Source organism: Myotis davidii, unplaced genomic scaffold, assembly GCF_000327345.1.
Source record: "Myotis davidii unplaced genomic scaffold, ASM32734v1 scaffold743, whole genome shotgun sequence".
NCBI classification, from domain to species: Eukaryota; Metazoa; Chordata; class Mammalia; order Chiroptera; family Vespertilionidae; genus Myotis; species Myotis davidii.
In genome coordinates this window covers 1,968,476-1,981,140 of record NW_006296221.1, presented here as the reverse complement: position 1 = coordinate 1,981,140, position 12,665 = coordinate 1,968,476, and the positions used below count along the sequence as shown (strand labels likewise).

General features: G+C 43.4%; 1 protein-coding gene across 1 annotated transcript in view; it reads right to left on the bottom strand.

Annotated features, from left to right (window-relative positions):
- CCDC149 (coiled-coil domain containing 149) overlaps window positions 1-12,665 on the bottom strand; it is a 66,033-nt gene that overhangs the window by 51,311 nt on the left and 2,057 nt on the right. The window contains exon 3 of the mRNA XM_015568682.1: window positions 11,146-11,184. Within this exon, the coding sequence (XP_015424168.1) occupies window positions 11,146-11,184 (39 nt within the window). The remainder of the gene's footprint in view (window positions 1-11,145; window positions 11,185-12,665) is intronic.

Below are 12,665 nucleotides of genomic sequence, written 5' to 3'. Positions count from 1 at the left end.
TTATATTATATTATATTATAATAAATAATGACCAGTAGTTGGATGGTTACCGCTATGGAGAAAAACTGAGCAGGCAAAGGGAACTGAGTGTGCAGGAGAAAGAGCCACAGAGGCCTCACTGGGAAGGCCACCTTTCAACCAAGACTTGGAAAAGGGTGGGGAGTGAGCAAGATCCTTGTGGTAATCCCGGGGGAATTTCCAGCTACTGGCTTCCCTCTCTCCCTCTCCCCATCACATCAAAAACTTCCACTTTGGAGAGCAGTTCACCCCAGAGACTACATGAAGTGGACAGAGTATTCAGTTGTTGATTTTTTTTCCAGTTCTTTTCCTGGTTCCACCCCTTCCTCCTGTAGGTCTTCTTTCTCAGCACAAACTGTCACAGGTGGGCAGCCTCTGCTTTTCCTCCATGCAACTCCAAAACATTTCCCAGACATTTGCTCAGCAAGCATAATCCCTTCCCACCTGAGGGGGACATGCCCCAGGCCCAGTAACCGGCCTAGAGGAGGGGGAGGAGCCCAGGGCTGAAGGCAGCCTCCCAGGGCCCACTGCCCCCGGCACATGGTCAGGCATCTCAGCACCCCATCTGCAGGACACACAGCAAAATCCACCTTCACAGCACCTGCCTTTTCTTCAGCGGCAGAAGAGATGCTCAGAGAGACATGCTTATAACAGGAATAGTGAAAACTTCATAAAACACAAACAATTGCCCCCAAACTGCAATGCCCTAACCTTCCCTGTTTGAATTGATAATGGCTTGAGCCTCTCAGGTGGGGTGGATGTTCGCATCCACCAGCATCACCGCAGTATGTTTTCTACCTCTACTCCATCACAAACCAGCATTGTTACAAAATATAATAGAAATTAACTACTAGGAAAATGAATTAAAGATATCAAGACTTCAAGTGTTTGTTAGATTCAAAAATCCTGCTGTCTGCCCGGCCAGCGTGGCTCAGTGGTTGAGCATTGACCTATGAACCAGGAGGTCATGGTTCGATTCCCAGTCAGGGCACAAGCTGGGGTTGTGGGCTTGATCCCCAGCATAGGGTGGGCAGGGGGCAGCCAATCAATGATTCTCTCTCATCATTCATGTTTCTATTCCTCTTTTCCTCTGCCCTCCTCTCTGAAATAAATAAAAATATATTTTTAAAAAAACCTGCTGTCAGATTGCTGTCAAAGTTTCTGAACACTTCCTCTTCATTTCAGCACTGAGCTTGTCCAGCAACAGCAGCCTGAGCTGGGCACTGGTCCTTGGGCATCACTTTGAACAGCGCTGAGCCCTGTTCACCCGGTATATACCTCCAATGATACATAAAGCAGAGAACAGGGCTGCTTCAGGGAACAGCGATTCAGAGACCCAGTGATGTGACTGTCAAACATGATTTACTCTGCAGCCTGGCTCAAAAGAAATCTACCAAAATAAAATCAGTAGTGTCTACAGTGGCTGCAAAACAATAGTCAATCAAGTGAGTTCACAGTAAATCTACACCAGCTTTAAAACTGACCCCTGGGGTAGGCTGGGGTGGGGAGGTGTCCTGTGTTAGGGAAGGTAACTTGTAATTTTCTTCTACGTTTCATAGGCTGGAGTACTTGTCAGCACACAATTCTTTCCTATTCATCAGGCCTTCCACCTCCACTCCAGAACAATAACTCTGAAAACTAGACAACCACTATTCTGATACAGTGCCTAACACCTTAAAGAACAAGAAGAAAGAAAGACAAGAGAAGTGGTACATTTCAAAGCACTCAAAATAGAGGAGAAAAGTTCACACCATTCTTTTGGCCAAAAATAATGCCTGTGACTCACACACATTCGCTGTAACAACCCATCCAGCGAACACGGGACGCCTGCTTGTAATGTATCAGCCATGCAGAGCGTGTTGTCTCCATGTTATCAGGAAGGACTCTGTGACCATCGGTTTAGAATAGCAGCTCTGGGTGCAGGAAATGTCAGGGGAAGGTGGCAGATGCTGGGAAGGATTTCACAGGGAAAGAAAACAAGCTGAGAGATTATTTTCTCTAAACCTCTGGGGCAGGTGGGAGCATGAATAGCAGAACATGAAAAGGCTTAAAGAGAAGCCTACTTTCAATATTCAGATCTAGCCAAGGCCGGCAGGAATGGTTGACATTTTAGCTCTGATCATAGCGGAATGCTGAATACGGTGGGATATATTGCAGAATGCATATATTTGAAGTTCCTCTTTTTGGCTAGAAGTTGATTTATTAAAATAGGGATGCGGAAGGGAGGGGAGAGAGAGTTGATGAAAATACAGCCAGGAGACCTGAGGCTGAGAGGATATCACAGTTCTTCACTCCGACACACCTTCCTTTGTCAGAGGAAGAGCTCAACCCCCAGTTACCACGGATGTCTGCAGAAGCTTTGCCAAGGCCAGCCCCCGCTGCGGGAACGGTGGGGCCCACAGAAATTCTCTCTGCACAGAGGTTAAGACGATACCCCTGATGGCTGTTGTGAAGGCAGAGCCCTGGGACCAGAGAGGCCAGTGATCTTCTCGCCCCAGCACTCCCTCTGCTTGGCTGCAGAAGTTCCCACGGGGGCAGATGTGCCCTGTGAGCAATGAGAGTCTCTCCAACTCTCCCCAAGTCCTACTGCATTCTGTGAACTCCAGCATGAAATATTCATAAAATCATATGCTTTTTCTTCCGTTAATCACTCTCCTGTTAGTTAGATTTGCAGGCCCCCATTCACGGAGCCTAGGAGGGCAGAGGATAAGAACAACAACCCTGCCTCCATCTCTGTTTCAATTCCCTTAGAAACGCCACAACATGTGTCATCACCGTTTACACTCTATGCAATACATTCTTTCAACTTACAAAAAGCGACGGGAGATTCGTGAAAAATGATGCCTCATGCTTGGCAATGACGATCGCTGTTAGAGCCTCCTGTTTCCAATGACCGAGTAACCATCACTGGTCCAAGGAGGGGGTTTCAGGATGCGAGTTGGAGGAGACAGCCCTGAATCTCTGAGATGGGAGAAAAGGATTCACATAGACCATTCTTCTCCCCGATGGCAGAATGAAAAGATGGTTGCAAGCGGATCAGAATAAGTCACTCCAAAAATATGCCACTTTGTCGTAGAGATTATTTTGAGCTGAAGAAATTGAGAATCAACAGATACGGAGAGCTCTCCTTCCTCCCCTTGCTTGCCTGAAAGCAGGGCATACATTTCCTTTTGTGAGCATGTCCTATCGGCCCCAGTACCAGAAGAAGAGCAACTCTTATCACCCGAGACTGAGAGTGGGCACCATAAACAACCCTAATTAAAATAACCCTCATCTCAAGTTAGTTTCCACATATATTTCCTAGTCACTTTCCCACAATTTGTCATCCCTTGAAGCCCAAACCCCATCCTTTTGTTAGAATCTAAACTAATAAAAGATAAACATGCAAATTGACCATACTTTTGCTATGCCTTAAGCCATGCCCACCAGCCAACCAGAGCAACTATATGCAAATTAACCCAACCAAGATTGCGGCCAGCAGCCACGGAGCTGGAGCAAGCAGGAGGCTTGGTTGCCCCAGTGATGGAGGAAGTCAAGCTTCCTGGCCACAGAGGGTCTGAGCTCCATTCACGGCCCTCAGCCCCTTTCCCAGCCTGGCCAGGCATACCAGTGGGGACCTTCCACCCTACAGGAGGTGTGGCCAGCCTGAAAACAGCCATCAGTCCCTCACCCAGGCTGGTCAAACCTCCATGGGATAAGGGTCCCCACTGGGGAGGGGGACTTGACCAGCCTGCAAAAAGCCATCAGCCCTTCACCCAGGCTGGCCAGGCACCGTAGCGAGACCCCCACCCTGATCTGGGACACCCTTCAGGGCAAACCAGCCGGCCCCCACCCATGCACCAGGCCTCTATCCTATATAATAAAAGGGTAATATGCAAACTGACCCTAACAGCAGAATGACTGGGAATGACTGGTCACTATGACACACACTGACCACCAGGGAGCAGATGCTCAATGCAGGAGTTGCCCCCTGGTGGTCATTGTGCTCCCACAGGGGGAGCTCTGCTCAGCCACAAGCCAGGCTGATGGCTGCCAGTACAGTGGTGGTGGTGGGAGCCTCTCCCGCCTCCTCAGCAGCACTAAGGATGTCAGACTGCAGCTTAGGCCTCCTCCCCGCTGGCAAGTGGACATCCCCCAAGGGCTCCCGGGCTGCCAGAGGGATGTCAGATTGCCAGCTTAGGCCCAATCGCGCGGGGAGTGGGTCTAAGCCAGCAGGTGGTCATCCCCCGAGGGGTCCCAGACTGCGAGAAGGCACAGGCCGGGCTGAGGGAACCCTCCACCCCCTGAGTGCACAAATTTTTGTGCATTGGGCCTCTAGTGGTATATAAGCCCCCACCCAAGTCTAACCAGTTCATTGAGTTTCCCTTTTCTATAAATTCCCTTCCACATAAAATATTCATAAAATCATGTTTTCTCCTATTAATCACTCTCCTGTTAGTTAAATCTGCAGGCCCCCATTCATGGAATCTAAGAGGATAGAGGATATAAAACAACATGAAGAGAAAGTGATAACAAGTTTAAGATTAACCTTCCAACCTGGCGCTAGCCCAGACCCCTCAGTCATCTTGAATCTTGCTAATTTATTAGATGAACAGCATTTCAGGTAACATAGCCATAGAAAAGTTCCTCCACACTGTAGAATAAAAGATGATGCATTACCAGAGAGCCCTGTATCTTACTTCTCAATTTGCTGATATGGCAAAATGGGAAATAAAAAATGTGAGGGAAAAGTCAGAGAGAGACCAGTAAAACCTTGACCTAGGCACTTCCTCAAGAAGAGTAAGAAGCCCAGCTGGTGTGGCTCAGTGGTAGAGCATCGACCTATGAACCAGGAGGTCATGGTTGGATTCCCAGTCAGGGCACATGCCCAGGGTTGCAGGCTCAATCCTCAGTGGGGGGCATGCTGGAGGCAGCCAATCAATGATTCTTTCTCACCATTGATGTTTCTATCTCTCTCTCTCTCTTTCTCCCTTCCTCTCTGAAATCAGTAAAAAACTATTTTTAAAAAAGAAGAAGAGTAAGGAAAAAAGAGCAGGAGAAAGAAAGAGACCAGATTCAGAAAATGCTGCTCAACCACATGGTGCTAAAAAGTTTGATACTCTGGAGCCCTTACCCCACACCTTCAATAAGGGAACATACTACATAAAACAAGAATATGTAAAAAAAAAAAAAAAAAGTTTGATGAAACATCAAGCTTACTTGAGCGGTGTGATTGATAGCAAATTTAATTGCAATTTCTACTCGGCTGCTTTGGTGCACGGCGACTCCTGCGTTAATAGTAATAGAGTGAAACTTGTTCTGCTGAGCAAGGGCCCACTGTTCACAGCAACTGCCAAGGTGATGACCTCGGCTACAGCGACAGCTTTCTGATTTACAGAAAACAACCACCCGAGAGATTATTCCATACATAGCTGTTGGCTGGGCAAGGAGCCCTCAGCAGCCTACTCCCACCTCATAGAAAGATCTCGGACATAATCTCAAAACACACACTTGCCAACGAATGCATTTCCAGCCCCCGGGGCAAACACTCTTCAGTAGGTTTGGGAGGTGGCTACATAAATAAATATTTGCTTAATCTCGCTCATTATGATTCTGCATCTGCCACTTTAGTGGCTCCCTTAACAGCTCCCAAGTTCTTTGGACACATTGAGCCTAAATTTCCTCACCTACCAATTGGGGGTGCTTGCACCTTCCTTACAATATTGTTGTCAGGATTCAAAGGGCTTAGACTTACAGCAAGAGGCATTAGGGCTCAGAAGGAAGTTGCCGTTATGTTTTGGGAAATATCCCACAGGCTGGACCCTGGATGTTTCCTCCAGGTTCCCTGGTGTGACAGGAAAGTCATACCTACTGTTCAAAGTGCTATGAAAGTAACATCTCAAAGTACGTGAGACCTTTGAAGGGAGTTTTTGGTTCTGAGCATCAAACCGAGACTCAGATGCAAAGATGCTCTGCCTCACAGTCACCGGGGACAGAAATAAGATTGACTAAGAAGACTTTGCTACTGAACTGATAGGCTCCCTCCCGCCCCACAGGGGGCCCTCTGCTCTGATTTCTCCAGGGTTGTCATCCTGGCGTATGTCACCGTCTAAATAAGCCATCACTTTTTAAGGGAAGAAAGCAAAGGCTCCCTCCTAGACCCAGAGGAAGCCTCCCGTGGCATAGCTGCACAAAATCACAACCGGAAAAGACAACAATGCAGCTGGTGACTCACTCCAGGAGGAATTTGCATGGGGAGAGTGGGCTGCCGTGACTGCCCCAAATCCCACTTTATAAGAAGATTAACCCAAGATCATTTACATTCCCCTTTTGTCTACTTTGGAGAGGCTGCTTGTTTAGCAAAAGACAAATATTTAGAGGCATCTGAGATCTTTCGGTGATCTCTCGCTGCAGTGCGAAGGGATGCCCCTCACGCGGTTCTGCCTGGAGTACCAGGAAGAAATTTCCATTTCAATATCGCACGGGAAGCTATTAGTGCATCGCCGTTGTCACGTCTCCTTCACAGCTTCTTTAACGGATGATTTACCATTGGAAATTGAGTTGTTTTCAAAAGGATTCTAAGTTCTAAAAGAAAGCCTTGACAACTATGTTTCTTGCACCACAATCATGAAAGTTCTGGTATGTCCTCTGAGGAGGAGACAAACAAAGCAGGAAAAAAAGGCCCTAGCCAGTTTGGCTCAGAGAATAGAGCATTGGCCTGCAGACTGAAGGGTCCTAGGTTCGATTCCGGTCAAGGGTACATGCCCGGGTTGCAGGTTTGATCCCCAGTAAGGAGGTGCTTGAGGCAGCTGATCAATGATTGTCTCTCATCATTGATGTTTCTATCTCTCCCTCTCCCTTCCTCTCTGAAATTAATAAAAGTATATATTTTTTAAATAGCAGGAAAAAAGTATGGCCAGATATTGTTGGTCGCAGGAAAGAACAGTGGGTTAGGCCGCAACTCCTAGGTTAATTTCTGGTGCTCCACCACTCTGAAGCAGAGGGCTTCGAATAAAGCTTTTAATCTGTGGACTTTCAGAATGGGTTGAATTAAATATTGATTATGTTTCCTCTCCACTCACGTATTCTAAGAATCAAATGTAGAACAAAAACACCTGAACTCAAACCCTGAACCACAAGTTAGGAGATCTGGAATCTAGTGCTGCTCTATTAACCTGTTGTGTGACCTTGGACAAGTTACATGAAAAATTAAAAATAGCCAATCAATTTTTTCACTCACCATGGAGCACTCACCAAGTACAAGGAAGTCAGCATTATCATACCAGTCCTTCATAAGAACTTTATGAATATGTCTCATTATTATGTTCATTTTGAAGAGAAGGAAATTGAGTCCCAGAAAAGTTACACAAGATACCCAGTCAGCAAGTAGTTGGGTTAAATTTGAATCCATAATGCCCATAATGTGCCCTTGAGACTTCATGAAAGACATCCTTGCCAGTGTGACCTCAGAAGATAGGATATTACATCCATCCATCCATCCATCCATCCATCCATCCATTCATCCAGCCATGCATACACAGTCTCTGAAAAGCACAAACTGCTACAAAGCACAAGTCATGTCTACTTATATCTGAGAAGAACCCTCAAAACATTTAGAGCAGCAGCTCTTAAATGCAGTGCAAGGAACCCCAATCATCCGTGGACAGGAAGCAGACAGTCAATGAATCTAGGAAATTGAATGCAAATATTTTTGTGGGCATCTATGTGCCGTATTTCTGGAGCAAAGGCCCATTGCTTTCATCATATTCCCAAAGATATCTCTGATTCTCAAGAATGTAAGAACCACTGGTCCAGAGAAATGGAACTGAAAACACTACTTGACATATCTCATTTGTTCCTTTAGCCACACTATGTGGTGGGCACTACTTTCTCCCATTTTATGGATGAGAAAACTGAGACTCACACGCCAAAAGCAACCCTCCCAAATCCACAAAATTTGTTTGATGGATATCACTGCTGGCTGCCTCATAGCGCTTCCATTCCAGATGCTTAATCTAAGGCAGATGATGTACAGTACCCTCCTGGTTAATGTTAATAGACCAGGAATAGGAGCATGTCCAATACTCACCCAACTAGACTTGTATTCTGTGGCTGGGTTTTCTACCTCTTCTGCTTTTGGGGAACCAATCTTAGAAGAAAACTTATGCTAAGAGGACGCTGGCATTAAAATAGGCACAGTGGTAGAGTGGTCAGATAAAACACTGGATGCCCAGTTCAATTTGAATTTCAGATAAACAATGAATAACGCTTTAGCATAAGTATTCCCTAATAATACATGGACATAACTTTGTACTGAAAAAGTATTAATTATCTATCAGAATTCAAATTTATCCAGGTGTCCTGTATATTTATGGGCTAAATGTGGCACAATGGACCTGACAACTATACAGCATCTGAGGCCTGCACTACCTCTTGACTTTAGGTTATGTAAGGTCATTGATTCCTGCATTGCTTAAGCAGTCTAGAATTTCTGTCACGTGCACCCCAATGCATCCTACCTCATGCAGCAAATCAGTGGTTCCAACCCCAGCAGGAAGGGTGCAGAATGCAAGCTCACAGCACCATACTAAATCCCAGAGGGACAGAAACTCCACACCATATTAAAAGCTACAAAGCCCGTACCTGTGTGGCTTTTTTTCCCTATAAGAACGCAGTTTGACAGACTTACTGGAATTCATCAGATTTTCCTCAGTCAATGTAAATTATGTATTATATAGTCACAGAATATGAATTCATTTACACTGTAAAACTCTTTCATGTATACTAACAAACTCTAAAGTCATGCCAGAGATGACTGCTCATAGCCACCCCAAATCACAAAAACAAAAGCACCTAGCAATTCCAGATGAAGATTCCAATTTTTAGACATTAATGCTAACTGTTCATGTAATTTTGTTTAGAAAAAAAATCAACTGGCTCCATAGAAAAGTTTGGCTTTAGATAAAATCTGAAACATTATAAAGTAATCAAGTAAATAGCAAGGAGGTTATGGGTGTGAGTAGAACCGATTGACTGAATAGGTAGCCACAGGACTGAATTGCTATTTAAGGGTAAGTGGGCACGCCTGTGCACATGTGCATGTGCGTGTGTGTGTGTGTGTGTGTGTGTGTGTGTGTGTGTGTGTCTTGGCCATACTATTTACACAGCATCAAAAATTACAAGGTAATGAACCTAAGACATTTATATGCAATACCAGGTATATGATCAATGAACAAAAACAGGATGTTTAGTTAGCTGTGACAGTTATGAAAAGACCAAACAAACTTGTCCTTATTTGCATCCACTAGTTTCGAAGCCCTGCTCTGGTATAGAGAATTCCTATAACCTGGAACACACAGCATTAACATCACATCATCTGGGCTCCCCTCAAGCCCATAAAAGGCGACAACTCAGGGTATGTCAGCATAGAACAATTGTGAAGTTAAGAAAAGTTCTAACAAATATATCTTTGGAAAAAGCAATATATGTGTGTGTATGTATGTAACTGTATTAAAAGACATTTGATGTACAATATTCCTGGGTATAATCCTATGAAAATGTTAACTGTCCCCAAATTAATCTATAAATTTAACAAGCCCTGGATCAAAATATCAATAGGTATGGATTTGGGGGAGGGGGGATCAGAGGAGCACCTGATAAATTGTTTGTTATCATCCTAAAAAAGAAGAGCAAAGGGAAGGAGATGAGCCCAAATAGATATTAAAAGTATTATAAAGTAAAACCAGAATAATGTAGTAGGACCACAGGACTATATAGAAGCTCAAAGTAACAGAACCAAAAGTCCAGACACAGATCCATGTATTTATACAAGGATTTGTTCATTGATGAAAGTGGGCATCTAAAAGCCACAGGAAAAAATTGAATTTGTCAGTAAACAATGTTGGCTACCATTTAGGAGAAAAGAACATAAATGGCTTGTGAGTTTTGCTGATAAGTTGGCTTTTAAAAGTCCGAAGTGCTAGGTGTCCACCGATAGGTGAATGGATAAAGAAGATGTGCTACATACGCACAATGGAATAACTCAGGAATATGAAACAATTGAAATCTTACCATTTGCAACAACATTGATGGACATAGAGGGTATTATGCTAAGTGAAATAACTCAGAACGAGAAAGACAAATACCATATGATTTCACTTATATGTGCAATCTAAAACAAAACAAAATAAAACAAATGAACAAACAAAACAAAAGAAAAACAAACCCATAGAAACAGAACAAACTGATGATTGTCAGAGGGAAGGTGATTGGGGGGATAGGTGAAAAGGTGAAGGGGAATAAGAGGTACAAACTTCTAGTTATAAAATAAATAAGTCATGGGAAGGTAATATACAGCACAGGGATTGTAGTCAATAATATCACAAGCCCTAGCCAGTTTGGCTCAAGGGATAGAGCGCCGGCCCATGGACTGAAGGGATTCTAGTCAAGGACACATGCCTCGGTTGCAGGCTCAATCCCCAGCCCTGGTTGGGGAAGCAACCAATCGATGTGTCTCCCTCACATCGATCTCTCTCTCTCTCTGTCTCTCTCCCTCCTTTCTACTCTCTCTAAAAATCAATGGAAAAATATCCTTGGGTGAGGATTAACAACAATAATATCATAACAATTTTGTACGGTGACAGATGGGACCTAGACTTATTGTGGTGATCTCATTATAAGGTATACAATGTTGAATCACTATGTTGTACACTTGAAGCTAATATAATATTGTATGCTAAGTATACTAAAATATAAATAAAATACAAAATTGAAAAAAAAAGTCTGAAGTGGCAGAAAATAAACAGTAAAACGTTACCACTCATGGAACAGTAAGCTAATGTGCTATAGCCATGAACCTTCAACTTATGGTTTCCCAAAAAGAAAGGGAATGTGGTCAATTCCTTGGAAGAAGGAATGGGGTGCACTCTGCAACCAGTTGGACTTCACTTGGTTCCCTTCACCCATCACCCCACCCCAAACCCTCTCTGCAGTCAGAATGGCCCTACTACCCATTCCCCTCCATAGGACAAAAGGATCCTGGAAACTAAAAGATTTCTCTGCACATCCTGGCATTCCCTGATCTCCATAACCATTGAAGGCACCAATCAAACAATTTGAGAGTTATCCAACATCAGGAGTAAGTCTCACCTGTTTCCTCTTTTCAGGGGGAAGGGATGGGTCTCCATCCTACAAAGAAACAAATGCTACATTTTAGGGTTTTTTTTAATGTGCTTAGATTCAAGGAACTGAACCAAACTATGAACTAGATTCAGACCCTCCCGAGCCCCACCCCCTGCAACCAGTAATGTGCTGAACCAAGTTCAGATATGCTTTCAAAAAATTAACTACAAATTCAACCAGACTTATTTTGGAAAAACCTTTGAGGAATCAGTTCCATTTAAGACCAAACCTGTATATTTTCTAAAACTGTCTGAACCAAAAACAAACAAACAAACCCAAAACTTCATTTCTCAAAATTATTTTTGAGCAGAGCCAAGCTTATGTAATATTTCATTTGGTTTGAGTTGAGTTCCCCTTTACATTGTTAGATCCAAAGGAATAGCAATGGATACACATATACACACTTGAGTTTTCTCTATGAACAGAATAATATGGGGAGGGGATGGAAAAGACATGCTCAAAATAAAAGAAAATTAACTGAGAACTTCCAGTTCTATTGGATTTTTTGTCTTAAAAGAATTCAATTTCTTTCCCTTGTGGGTCATCCGGGACTACAAATATCTCAGGTGAATGAGTAAATGCTCAATAATGAGTACATTTTATCTGATGCTGTCCATATATAGGTCAACAGTACTTTAACCCGAGGAATCTTTCTACTCTATTTCTGTGCCAGGACAGTTCAATGAGCCCAGCACAAATGGTTAAATATTAGCAATCGTGTCAACACTTTAAAAAGAGGCTGCATAGATGAGTAAAAAAGCATCAGGAATGCTCTTGTTATCCTCCATTTCCATATAATTTATACCCTTAAAAATCTTGCTGTATAAAACCCTAAAGAAAACCTAAATGCTGAAGATAAGAGAAAGGTTAAAAAATGAAAATATTACTATGCAACTATGTTTAAAAATGAACTATATTGGTATGTATGACCTAGAGAGATGTCCAAAATAAGATGAGTGAAAAGAGCAAGTTTTAGAACAACGTTTATACCGTGCTGTCCAACAGAACTCTGCAGAGATGGAAACACCCTACATGGAACTGTCCAGCAGAATGGCCACCACGGAAATGCCCCACACCCATGCAATGCAACACAGTCACCACCAGCCACCTATGCCAACTGAGTCCATGAAATGTGATGAGACTGAAGAACTGAGCTTTCAATTCCATTTAATTCTAATTAATTTAAAATGGAATTTAAATAACCACATGTGGTTTCTGTATTAGACAGGGCAGATTTATAAATACTCCATAGGAACAAATGATTAAGTAAACTGGCACACAAACATAAAAGTATACTTGTATGTGTACGTGTATGCTTCATAGGTGCCTGAGTAAGCCGTCCGGAGGGACTGGGTTGTGGAGGATTTAGGGGTGATGACATTCACCTCTTAATTTTCCCACTTTGGAACTGTTTGAATTCAATCCTTTTTTGAGGAAACGGCATGTTGAAATGCCCCCTTTCTATCTTAACCAGGGAACAGGAATGC